This window comes from Zonotrichia leucophrys, chromosome 21 (genome assembly GCF_028769735.1).
Source record: "Zonotrichia leucophrys gambelii isolate GWCS_2022_RI chromosome 21, RI_Zleu_2.0, whole genome shotgun sequence".
In the NCBI taxonomy this organism is placed as follows: domain Eukaryota; kingdom Metazoa; phylum Chordata; class Aves; order Passeriformes; family Passerellidae; genus Zonotrichia; species Zonotrichia leucophrys.
Genome location: NC_088190.1, coordinates 6283795 through 6296172, shown reverse-complemented (window position 1 = coordinate 6296172; position 12378 = coordinate 6283795). Strand labels below are relative to the sequence as shown.

At 49.2% G+C, this 12378-nt stretch overlaps 1 protein-coding gene across 2 annotated transcripts in view; it reads left to right on the top strand.

The window, feature by feature from the left end:
* Positions 1–12378, top strand: part of RCC2 (regulator of chromosome condensation 2) — a 49688-nt gene that overhangs the window by 18272 nt on the left and 19038 nt on the right. For both annotated transcript variants that reach the window (XM_064730785.1, XM_064730784.1), the window contains exons 5-7: positions 2827–2970; positions 6227–6358; positions 10400–10488. In XM_064730785.1, coding sequence (XP_064586855.1) covers positions 2827–2970; positions 6227–6358; positions 10400–10488 — 365 coding nt within the window. The remainder of the gene's footprint in view (positions 1–2826; positions 2971–6226; positions 6359–10399; positions 10489–12378) is intronic.

Below are 12378 nucleotides of genomic sequence, written 5' to 3'. Positions count from 1 at the left end.
CCCAATGTCCCCAGATTTTTCCAGATTATTTTCCTGGATTTTCCCAGATTTTCTCACCATGATTTTCCTGAATTTTCCTAGATTTTCCCAGATTATTTTCCCAGTATTCCCAGATTATTTTCCTGGATTTTCTGGGATAATTTTTCCTGGATTTTCCCAGATGATTTTCCTGAATTTTCCTGGATTTTCCCAGAGTATTCTCCCGGTATTCCCAGATAATTTTCCTGACTGATTTTCCCAGAATTTCCTGGTTGATTTTCCTGTATTATTTTCCTGAATTTTCCAGGATAATTTTCCCAGATTTTCCCAGATGATTTTCCTGAATTTTCCTGTATTATTTTCCTGGATTTTCCCAGATTATTTTCCTGAATTTTCCCAGATTTTCCCAGATTATTTTCCCAGTATTCCCAGATGATTTTCCTGGCTGATTTCCCCAGATTTTTCCAGATTATTTTCCTGGATTTTCTGGGATCATTTTTCCTGAATTTTCCCGGATTTTCCCAGATGATTTTCCTGAATTTTCCTGGATTTTCCCAGAATATTCTCCCAGTATTCCCAGATTATTTTCCTGGCTGATTTTCCCAGATTTTCCCAGATGATTTTCCTGAATTTTCCTGTATTATTTTCCTGGATTTTCCCAGATGATTTTCCTGCCTGATTTCCCCAGATATTTCCAGATTATTTTCCTGGATTTTCTGGGATAATTTTTCCTGAATTTTCCTAGATTTTCCCGAATTTTCCTGGATTTTCCCAGATTGTTTTCCCAGATGATTTTCCTGACTGATTTTTCCAGATTATTTTCCTGGATTTTCTGGGATAATTTTTCCTGAATTTTCCCAGATTTTCCCAGATGATTTTCCTGGATTTTCCCAGAATATTCTCCCAGTATTCCCAGATGATTTTCCTGGCTGATTTTCCCAGATTATTTTCCTGGATTTTCCCAGATTTTCTCACTATGATTTTCCTGAATTTTCCTGGATTTTCCCAGATTATTTTCCTGACTGATTTTCCCAGGTTATTTTCCTGGATTTTCTGGGATAATTTTTCCTGAATTTTCCCAGATTTTTCCAGATGATTTTCCTGGATTTTCCCAGATTTTCTCACCATGATTTTCCTGAATTTTCCCAGATTTTCCCAGATTATTTTCCCAGTATTCCCAGATTATTTTCCTGGATTTTCTGGGATAATTTTTCCTGGATTTTCCCAGTATTCCCAGATGATTTTCCTGGCTGATTTTCCCAGATTATTTTCCCAGTATTTCCATTTGATTTTCCCAGGTTATTTTCCTGGATTTTCTGGGATAATTTTGCCTGAATTTTCCCAGATGATTTTCCTGAATTTTCCTGGATTTTCCCAGATTATTTTCCTGGATTTTCCCAGATTATTTTCCCAGTATTCCCAGATGATTTTCCTGTCTGATTTCCCCAGATGTTTTTCCTGAATTTTCCTGGATTTTCCAGATTATTTTCCCAGATTTTCCCAGATGATTTTCCTGGATTTTCCCAGATTATTCTCCCAGTATTCCCAGATGATTTCCCTGGCTGATTTTCCCAGATTTTTCCAGATTATTTTCCTAGATTTTCTGGATCATTTTTCCTGAATTTTCCCAGATGATTTTCCTGGCTGATTTTCCCAGGTTATTTTCCTGGATTTTCTGGGATCATTTTTCCTGAATTTTCCCAGATTTTCCCAGATGATTTTCCTGAATTTTCCTGGATTTTCCCAGATTATTTTCCTGACTGATTTTCCCAGGTTATTTTCCTGGATTTTCTGGGATAATTTTTCCTGAATTTTCCCAGATGATTTTCCTGAATTTTCCTGGATTTTCCCAGAATATTCTCCCGGTATTCCCAGATGATTTTCCTGGATTTTCTGGGATAATTTTTCCTGAATTTTCCCAGATTTTCCCAGATGATTTTCCTGGATTTTCCCAGATTATTTTCCCAGTATTCCCAGATGATTTTCCTGGCTGATTTTCCCAGATTTTTTCTCCTGGATTTTCTGGGATAATTTTTCCTGAATTTTCCCAGATTTTCCCAGATGATTTTCCTGGATTTTCCCAGAATATTCTCCCAGTATTCCCAGATGATTTTCCTGGCTGATTTTCCCAGATTTTTTCTCCTGGATTTTCTGGGATAATTTTTCCTGGATTTTCCCAGATGATTTTCCTGGATTTTCCCAGAATATTCTCCCGGTATTCCCAGATGATTTTCCTGGCTGATTTTCCCAGATTTTTCCAGATTATTTTCCTGGATTTTCCCAGATTTTCTCACCATGATTTTCCTGAATTTTCCTGGATTTTCCCAGATTATTTTCCCAGTATTCCCAGATGATTTTCCTGTCTGATTTCCCCAGATGTTTTTCCTGAATTTTCCCAGAATATTCTCCCAGTATTCCCAGATTATTTTCCTGGATTTTCCCAGATTATTTTCCCAGATGATTTTCCTGAATTTTCCTGGATTTTCCCAGATTGTTTTCCCAGTATTCCCATTTGATTTTCCTGGCTGATTTTCCCAGATGATTTTCCTGAATATTCCTCGATTTTCCCAGATTATTTTCCTGAATTTTCCTGGATTTTTCCAGAATATTCTCCTGATATTCCCAGATGATTTTCCTGCCTGATTTCCCCAGATTTTTCCAGATTTTTTTCTGGATTTTCTGGGATAATTTTCCCTGAATTTTCCCAGATTTTTCCAGATTATTTTCCTGAATTTTCCCAGATTTTCCCAGATGATTTTCCTGAATTTTCCCGGATTTTCCCAGATTGTTTTCCCAGTATTCCCATTTGATTTTCCCGGCTGATTTTCCCATTCCCGTGTTTTCCAGCGGCGTACCGGAACCTGGGCCAGAACCTGTGGGGGCCTCACCGCTACGGGAGCCTGGGGGGGCTGCGCGTGCGCTCGGTGGTGTCGGGGCCCTGCGCCGCCCACAGCCTGCTGATCACGGCCGAGGGACGCCTCTGGAGCTGGGGTGAGCCGGGGCTGCCCGGGAACAGGGCTGGGATAATGGGATCCATCCTGGGAACCTTCACGGGGAGAGTGGGATCCATCCTGGGAACCCGGCTGGGATAATGGGATCGAGCTAGGGAACCCCCCCAGAGAGCAGGAGCCATCCTGGGAACCTTACTGGGATAGTGGGATCTGTCCTGGGAACCCAACTGGGAGAGTGGGATCCATCCTGGGAACCCGGCTGGGAGATTGGGATCCATCCAGGGAACCTTCACTGGGGTAATGGGATCCATCTGGGGAACCCTCACTGGGATAATGGGATCCATCCTGGGAACCCAGCTGGGAGAGTGGGATCCATCCTGGGAACAGGCTGGGATAATGGGATCCATCCTGGGAACAGGCTGGGATAATGGGATCCATCCTGGGAACCTTCACCGGGATAATGGGATCCATCCCGGGAATCAGGCTGGGAGAGTGGGATCCATCCAGGGAATCCCCCAGAAAGCAGGATCCATCCAGGGAACCCAGCTGGGATAATGGGATCCATCCTGGGAACCCGGCTGGGATAATGGGATCCATCCCGGGAACCCGGCTGGGATAATGGGATCCATCCCAGGAACCCGGCTGGGATAATGGGATCGAGCTAGGGAACCCCCCCAGAGAGCAGGAGCCATCCCGGGAACCTTACTGGGATAATGGGATCCATCCAGGGAACCCAGCTGGGATAATGGGATCCATCCTGGGAACCTTCACCGGGATAATGGGATCCATCCCAGGAACCCCCTAGGAGAGTGGGATCTATCCTGGGAACCCGGCTGGGAGAGTGGGATCCATCCTGGGAACCTTACTGGGATAATGGGATCCATCCTGGGAACTTGGCTGGGAGAGTGGGATCCATCCTGGGACTGAGCTGGGATAATGGGATCCATCCCGGGAACCAGGCTGGGATAATGGGATCCATCCTGGGAACTTGGCTGGGATAATGGGATCCATCCTGGGAACCTTCACTGGGATAATGGGATCCATCCTGGGAACCTTCACTGGGATAATGGGATCCATCCTGGGAGAGTGGGATCCATCCCGGGAACCTTCACCAGGATAGTGGGATCCATCCTGGGAACCCAGCTGGGAGAGTGGGATCCATCCTGGGAGAGTGGGATCCATCCCAGGAACCCGGTGGGATAATGGGATCCATCCAGGGAACCCCCTGGGATAATGGGATCCATCCTGGGAACAGGGCTGGGAGAGTGGGATCCATCCAGGGAACCTTCACCGGGAGAGTGGGATCCATCCTGGGAACCTGGCTGGGATAATGGGATCCATCCTGGGAACCCGGCTGGGAGAGTGGGATCCATCCTGGGAGAGTGGGATCCATCCTGGGAACCTTCACTGGGATAATGGGATCCATCCTGGGAACCTTCACCAGGATAATGGGATCCATCCTGGGAACCTGGCTGGGATAATGGGATCCATCCCGGGAACCTTCACCAGGATAGTGGGATCTGTCCTGGGAACCCGGCTGGGAGAGTGGGATCCATCAGGGAAACGGGCTGGGATAATGGGATCCATCCAGGGAACCTTCACTGGGATAATGGGATCCATCCTGGGAACCGGGCTGGGAGAGTGGGATCCATCTGGGGAACCCTCACTGGGATAATGGGATCCATCCTGGGAACCTGGCTGGGATAATGGGATCCATCCAGGGAACCCAGCTGGGATAATGGGATCCATCCTGGGAACCTTCACTGGGATAATGGGATCCATCCTGGGAGAGTGGGATCCATCCTGGGAACCTTCACTGGGATAATGGGATCCATCCTGGGAACCTTCACCAGCTGGGAGAGTGGGATCCATCCTGAGAACCCGGCTGGGATAATGGGATCCATCCAGGAACCCCCCCTGGGATAATGGGATCCATCCTGGGAACCTGGCTGGGAGAGTGGGATCCATCCTGGGAACTTGGCTGGGATAATGGGATCTGTCCTGGGAACACCCCCGGGATAGCAGGATCCATCTTGGCAACTCCCCTGGGAGAGCGGGGTCATTGGGAACCCGCGGGATAACGGGATCAGGGGAAACCCCAAGGATAGCAGGGTCAGAGGGAACCCCTGGGATTCCGGGATCAATAGGAATATTCCTGGGATACTGGGATCAGCAGGAACCTCTGGGATTCCAGAATCAGTGGGAACCCCTGGGATTCCAGGATCAGAGGAAACCCCTGGGACAGTGGGAACCCCTGGGACCCCGGGATCAATAGGAATATTCCTGGGATAGTGGGATCAGAGGAAACCCCTGGGATTCCAGAATCAGCGGGAACCCCTGGGATTCTGGGATCAGAGGGAAACCCTGGGATTCCGGGATCAGAGGGAACCCCTGGGATAATGGGATCAGCAGGAACCCCTGGGATTCTGGGATCAGCGGGAACCCCTGGGATAACGGGATCAATAGGAATATTCCTGGGATTCTGGGATCAGCGGGAACCCCTGGGATTCTGGGATCAGAGGGAACCCCTGTGACTCTGGGATCAATAGGAATATTCCTGGGATTCTGGGATCAGAGGAAACCCCTGGGATTCTGGGATCAGAGGGAACCCCTGTGACTCCGGGATCAATAGGAATATTCCTGGGATAGTGGGATCAGCAGGAACCCCTGGGATAGCGGGATCAGTAGGAACCCCTGGGATTCTGGGATCAATAGGAATATTCCTGGGATAGTGGGATCAGCAGGAACCCCTGGGATTCTGGGATCAGCAGGAACCCCTGGGACTCTGGGATCAATAGGAATATTCCTGGGATAGCGGGATCAGAGGAAACCCCTGGGATTCCGGGATCAATAGGAATATTCCTGGGATAACGGGATCAGCGGGAACCCCTGGGATAGCGGGATCAGAGGAAACCCCTGGGATTCTGGGATCAGCGGGAACCCCTGGGATTCCGGGATCAATAGGAATATTCCTGGGATTCTGGGATCAGAGGGAACCCCTGGGATTCCAGGATCAGAGGAAACCCCTGGGATTCTGGGATCAGAGGGAACCCCTGGGATTCCGGGATCAATAGGAATATTCCTGGGATAGTGGGATCAGCAGGAACCTCTGGGACGGTGGAATCAGTGGGAACCCCTGGGATTCCAGGATCAGAGGAAACCCCTGGGACAGTGGGAAACCCTGGGACCCCGGGATCAATAGGAATATTCCTGGGATTCCGGGATCAATCCCAGGAATATTCCTGTGACCCCGGGATCAGGGGCACCCCGGTGACCGCGGGGGTTTCGGGGTGCAGGGCGGAACGAGAAGGGGCAGCTGGGCCACGGGGACACGAAGCGCGTGGAGGCTCCGCGGCCGATCGAGGCCCTGGGCAGCGAGGCCATCGTGGCGGCCGCCTGCGGCAGGAACCACACCCTGGCACTGACCGGTACCGGGCACGGCGCGGGAGCCTGGGACATGGGGCGGGGTCCTGGGAAACGGGGTGGGAGCCTGGGAACGGGGCGGGAGCTGGGAAAGGGCTGGATGCTGGGAAATGGGGCGGGGTCCTGGGAAATGGGGTGGGAGCCGGGAAATGGCACTGGATCCCAGGACATGGGGCCCTGGATCGTGGGGACACGGGGCTGGATCTCGGAAGCGGGCTGGATCCTGGGAAATGGCCATGGATCCCGGGAAATGGGGCTGGATCCTGGGAAATGGGGTGGGATCCCGGGACACGGGGCGGGAGCCCGGGACATGGGGCGGGATGCTGGGAAATGGGGCTGGATCCTGGGAAATGGCCCTGGATCCCAGGACACGGGGCTGGATGCTGGGAGATGGCCCCGGATCCTGGGAAATGGGACTAGATCTCGGGAAATTGCCCTGGATCCTGGGAACGGGCTGGATCCTGAGAAATGGTCCTGGATCCCGGGACATGGGACCCTGGATCCTGGAACATGGGGCTGGATCTCGGGAAGCGGGGCTGGAACCTGGGAAACAGGGCTGGATCCAGGGAAATGTGGCTGGATCCTGGGACACGGGGCTGGATCACAGGACACGGGGCTGGATGCTGGGAAATGGGGCTGGATCCTGGGAAATGGCCCCAGATCCCAGGACATGGGGCCCTGGATCCTGGGGACACAGGGCTGGATCCTGGGAAATGGCCCTGGATCCTGGGAAATGGGGTGGGATCCCAGGGACACAGGGCTGGATCCTGGGAAATGGCCCCAGATCCTGGGACATGGGGCCCTGGATCCTGGGGAAATGGGGCTGGATCCTGGGGAAACAGGACTGGATCCAGGGAAACGGGGCTGGATCCTGGGAAATGGCCCTTGATCCCAGACATGGGGCTGGATCCTGGGAAATGGCCCTGGATCCTGGGGAAACAGGACTGGAACCTGGGAAACAGGGCTGGATCACAGGACAGGGCTGGATCCCAGGACACGGGGCTGGATCCTGGAAAATGGGGCTGGATCTCGGGAAGCGGGGCTGGATCCTGGGAAACGGGGCTGGATCACAGGACATGGGACTGGATGCTGGGAAATGGGGTGGGATCCCGGGAAATGGGGCTGGATCCCGGGAAATGGCCCCAGATCCCAGGACATGGGGCCCTGGATCACAGGACACGGGGCTGGATCCTGGGAAATGGGGTGGGATCCTGGGGACACGGGGCTGGATCCTGGGACATGGAGCTGGATCCTGGGGACACGGGGCTGGATCCTGGGAAATGGCCCCGGATCCCAGACATGGGGCTGGATCCTGGGACATGGGCCCTGGGGAAACGGGTCCCTGGATCCCTGGAAATGGCGCTGGATCCTGGGAAATGGGCTGATCCTGGGGAAATGGGTCCCTGGAATCCTGGACATGGAGCTGGATCCTGGGAAATGGAGCTGGATCTCAGGGAACTCACTGAATCCCAGGAAACAGCCCCTTTCCCGGGAAACTCCCCTGATCCTGGCAAAGCTGCCCCAAATCCGCTCCTTTCCCGGGAATACTGCCCCAAATCCACCCCTTTCACCCCCAAAAATCCACCCTTTTTGTCCCAAATCCACCCCTTTTCCCCAAAAATCCAGGAAAACTGCCCCAAATCCACCCCTTTCACCCCCAAAATCCAGGGAAAACTCCAAATCCACCCCTTTTCCCAAAAATCCAGGAAAACTGCCCCTAAATCTGCCCCTTTCACCCCAAAATCCCAGGAAAACTGCCCAAATCCGCTCCTTTGACCCCTAAATCACCTTTTGTCCCAAATCCACCCCTTCACCCTCAAAATCCGGGAAAACTGCCCCAAATCCTCCCCTTTTGCCCCCAACTCCACCCCTTTTCCTTCAAATCCACCCTTGTATTCCCCCAATCTGCCCCTTTCACCCCCAAAATCCTGGGAAAACTGCCCCTAAATCTGCCCCTTTTCTCCCCAAATTCTGGGAAAACTGCCCCAAATCCACCCTTTCACCCCAAAATCCAGGAAAACGCCCCAAATCCACCCTTTCACCCCAAAATCAGGGAAAACTCCATAATTCCCCTTTCTCCCCCAAAATCACCTTTTTGTCCCAAACGCCACCCTTTGTTCCCAAAAAGTCCAGGGAAAACTGCTCCAACTCCGTCCCTTTCACCCCAAAATCCCAGGAATAATCTGCCCCTAAAATCTGCACCTTTCACCCCCAAAATCCGGAGGAAAACTCCAAATCCACCCTTTTCCCAAAATTCCGGGAAGGAATCTTGCCCAATTGTCCACCCCTTTTTCACCCCAAATCCGAGGAAAACTCCCAAATCCACCCTTTCATCCTCCTAAAATTCCACCGTTTTTTATCCCTCTTTACCCGGTTTAGTCCCATAATCCACCCTTTTTCCCAAAATCCAGGTATATCTGCCCCAAATCCACCTTTGACCCTGAAAATTCCCCCCTTTAGTCCATTTCTACACTCCTTTCACCCTCAAGAATCCGGGAAAATGCCCCATATTCCACCCTTTTCCCCCAATTCTGGAAAATCTGCCCATAATCCATCCCTTTTCCCCAAAAATCCAGGAAAATTGCCCTTAAATCTGCCCCTTTCACCCCCAATATTTCCAGGATAATACTGCTCCATAATCCACCCCTTTCACCCCATATCACCTTTTTTATCCACATCCATCCCTTCAGTCCCATTATTCCCCCTTTTCCCAAAGTTCCATAACATATACTGCCCTAATTCTGCCCTTTCACCCCCATATTATCCTGGGTAATCTGCCACAATTTCCCCCTTTCCACCAATATCCCAGTAATAATGCCCAATTATCCTCCCCAACTCCACCCATTTCCTTCCATAATCACCCCTTATTCCCCCAAATCTGCCCTTTCACCCCTGTATTCTGGGAGAACAACCCCAAAATCCGGGGAAAACTGCTTCAAATCCACCCTTTCACCCCCAAAATCCCCTTTTTTATCCCACATCTACCCCTTTAGTCCCAAATCCACCCTTTTCCCAAAAAATCCAGGAAAACTGCCCCAAATCCGCTCCTTTCCTGGGAATACTGCCCCAAATCCACCCCTTTCACCCCCAAAATCCCAGGAAAACTGCCCCAAATCCATCCCTTTCACCCCCAAAAATCCACCCTTTTTGTCCCAAATCCATCCCTTTTTCCCAAATAATCCAGGAAAGTGCCCTTAAATCCACCCCTTTCACCCCAAAAATCCAGGAAAACTGCCCTAAATCTGCCCCTTTCACCCCCAAAATCCCAGGAAAGCTGCCCCAAATCCGCTCCTTTCCTGGGAATTACTGCCCCAAATCCATCCCTTTCACCCCAAAATCCCAGAAAACTGCCCCAAATCCACCCCTTTTCCCCAAAATCCAGGGAGAACTGCCCCTAAATCTGCCCCTTTCACCCCCAAAATCCGGGAAAACTGCCCCAAATCCACCCCTTTCACCCCCAAAATCCAGGGAAAACTCCAAATCCACCCCTTATTCCCCCAAATCTGCCCCTTTTCACCCCTATATTCTGGTAGACAACCCCAAAATCCCCTTTTTTTTCCCCCAAATTCCCGTTTTTTCCCCCAAAATTCCCGTTTCTTCCCCCAAAATCCCGTTTTTTCCCCCAAAATCCCATTTTTTTTCCCCCAAAATCCCATTTTTTTTCCCCCAAAATCCCATTTTTTTTCCCCCAAAATCCCATTTTTTCCCCCAAAATCCCCTTTTTTCCCAAAATTCCCGTTTTTTCCCCCAAAATCCCCGTTTTTTCCCAAAATTCCATTTTTTTTCCCCCAAAATCCCGTTTTTTTCCCCAAAATTCCCGGTTTTTTCCCCCAAAATCCCTTTTTTTTTTCCCCCAAAATCCCATATTTTTTCCCCCAAAATCCCGGTTTTTTCCCCCAAAATTCCCATTTTTCCCCCAAAATTCCCATTTTTTCCCCCAAAATTCCCATTTTTTTTCCCCCAAAATCCCGTTTTTTCCCCCAAAATCCCGGTTTTTCCCCCAAATTCCCGTTTTTTCCCCCAAAATTCCCATTTTTTTCCCTCAGAGAGCGGCTCCGTGTTCGCGTTCGGGGAGAACAAGCTGGGCCAGCTGGGGCTGGGGAACCAGACGGACGCCGTGCCCAGCCCCACCCAGGTACCCCCAAAATCCCACATTTGGGGCAAATTCCAGGGATTTTGGGGCTTTGAGGGACAAATTCCCTAAAAACCCCTCGGGGTGCACAATTCCCTCCCAGCTGCGGTGGGGAGAGGAAAAGCCAAAAGGATTTGGAAATGGAATTTTGGAGGATTTTAGGGATTTTTGGGATTTTTTGGTTTTCCCATTTCCCAAATTTTTTGCTCCTGTTTTTCCAGCTTTTCCTGCAGGTCAAGGATTTCCCATGGAAAAATTCCCATTTTTCTCCTGTGTTTTCTCATCCAGTTTTTCCTGCTTTTCCCAGAGATCAAGGATTTCCCATAGAAAATTCCTTTTTTTTCCTTTTTCCTGTTTTCTCATCCAGTTTTTCCTGCTTTTCCCACAGATCAAGGATTTCCCATGGAAAAATTCCCCTTTTTCCTGTGTTTTCTCATCCAGTTTTTCCTGCTTTTCCCGCAGATCAAGGATTTCCCATGGAAAATTCCCCTTTTTCCTCTGTTTTCTCATCCAGTTTTTCCTGCTTTTCCCAGAGATCTGGGATTTCCCATGGAAATTCCCCATTTTACCCTTTTTTCCAGGTTTTTCTGATCCCATTTTTCCAACTTTTCCTGTGTTTCTGATCCCCATTTTCCTCCTTTTCCAAGTTTTTCTGATCCCATTTGGCAGCTTTTCCCACATTTCTGATCCCCATTTTCCCAGGTTTTTCTGATCCCATTTTTCCAGCTTTTCCTGTGTTTCTGATCCAAATTTTCCCCTTTTCCAGATCTTTCAGATCCCCATTTTTCCAACTTTTCCTGCATCTCTGATCTCCATTTTGCCAGGTTTTTCTGATCCCATTTTTCCGGCTTTTCCTGTGTTTCTGATCCCCATTTTCCCTTTTCTCCAAGTTTTTCTGATCCCATTTTTCCAACTTTTCCCGTGTTTCTGATCCCCATTTTCCCTTTTCTCCAAGTTTTTCTGATCCCATTTTTCCAACTTTTCCTGTGTTTCTGATCGTCATTTTCCTCTGTTTTTCTGATTCCATTTTCCAACTTTTCCTGTGCTTCTGATCCCATTTTCCCTTTTTTCCAGGTTTTTCTGATCCCATTTTTTCCAACTTTTCCTGTGTTTCTGATCCCCATTTTCCCCGGTTTTTCTGATCCCATTTTTTCCAACTTTTCCTGTGTTTCTGATCCCCATTTTCCCTTTTTTTCCCAAGTTTTTCTGATCCTATTTTTCCAACTTTTCCTGTGCTTCTGATCCCCATTTTCCCCATTTTCCAGGTTTTTCTGATCCCATTTTTCCAACTTTTCCTGTGTTTCTGATCCCCATTTTGCCCTTTTCTCCAGGTTTTTCTGATCCCATTTTTCTGGATTTTCTCATGTTTCTGAACCCCATTTTTCCTGGCCTTTCTGATCCCATTTTTCCAGCTTTTCCTGTGTTTCTGATCCCATTTTCCCTTTTTTCCAAGTTTTTCTGATCCCATTTTTCCAACTTTTCCCGTGTTTCTGATCCCCATTTTCCCTTTTCTCCAAGTTTTTCTGATCCCATTTTTCCAACTTTTCCTGTGTTTCTGATCGTCATTTTCCTCTGTTTTTCTGATTCCATTTTCCAACTTTTCCTGTGCTTCTGATCCCCATTTCCCCCTTTTCCAGGTTTTTCTGATCCCATTTTTCCAACTTTTCCTGTGTTTCTGATCCCCATTTTCCAGGTTTTTCTGATCCCATTTTTCCAAATTTTCCTGTGTTTCTGATCTCCATTTTTCCTGACTTTTCTGATCCCATTTTTCCAACTTTTCCTGTGCTTCTGATCCCCATTTTCCCCCTTTTCCAGATTTTTCTGATCCCATTTTTCCAACTTTTCCTGTGTTTCTGATCCCCATTTTCCCCGGTTTTTCTGATCCCATTTTTC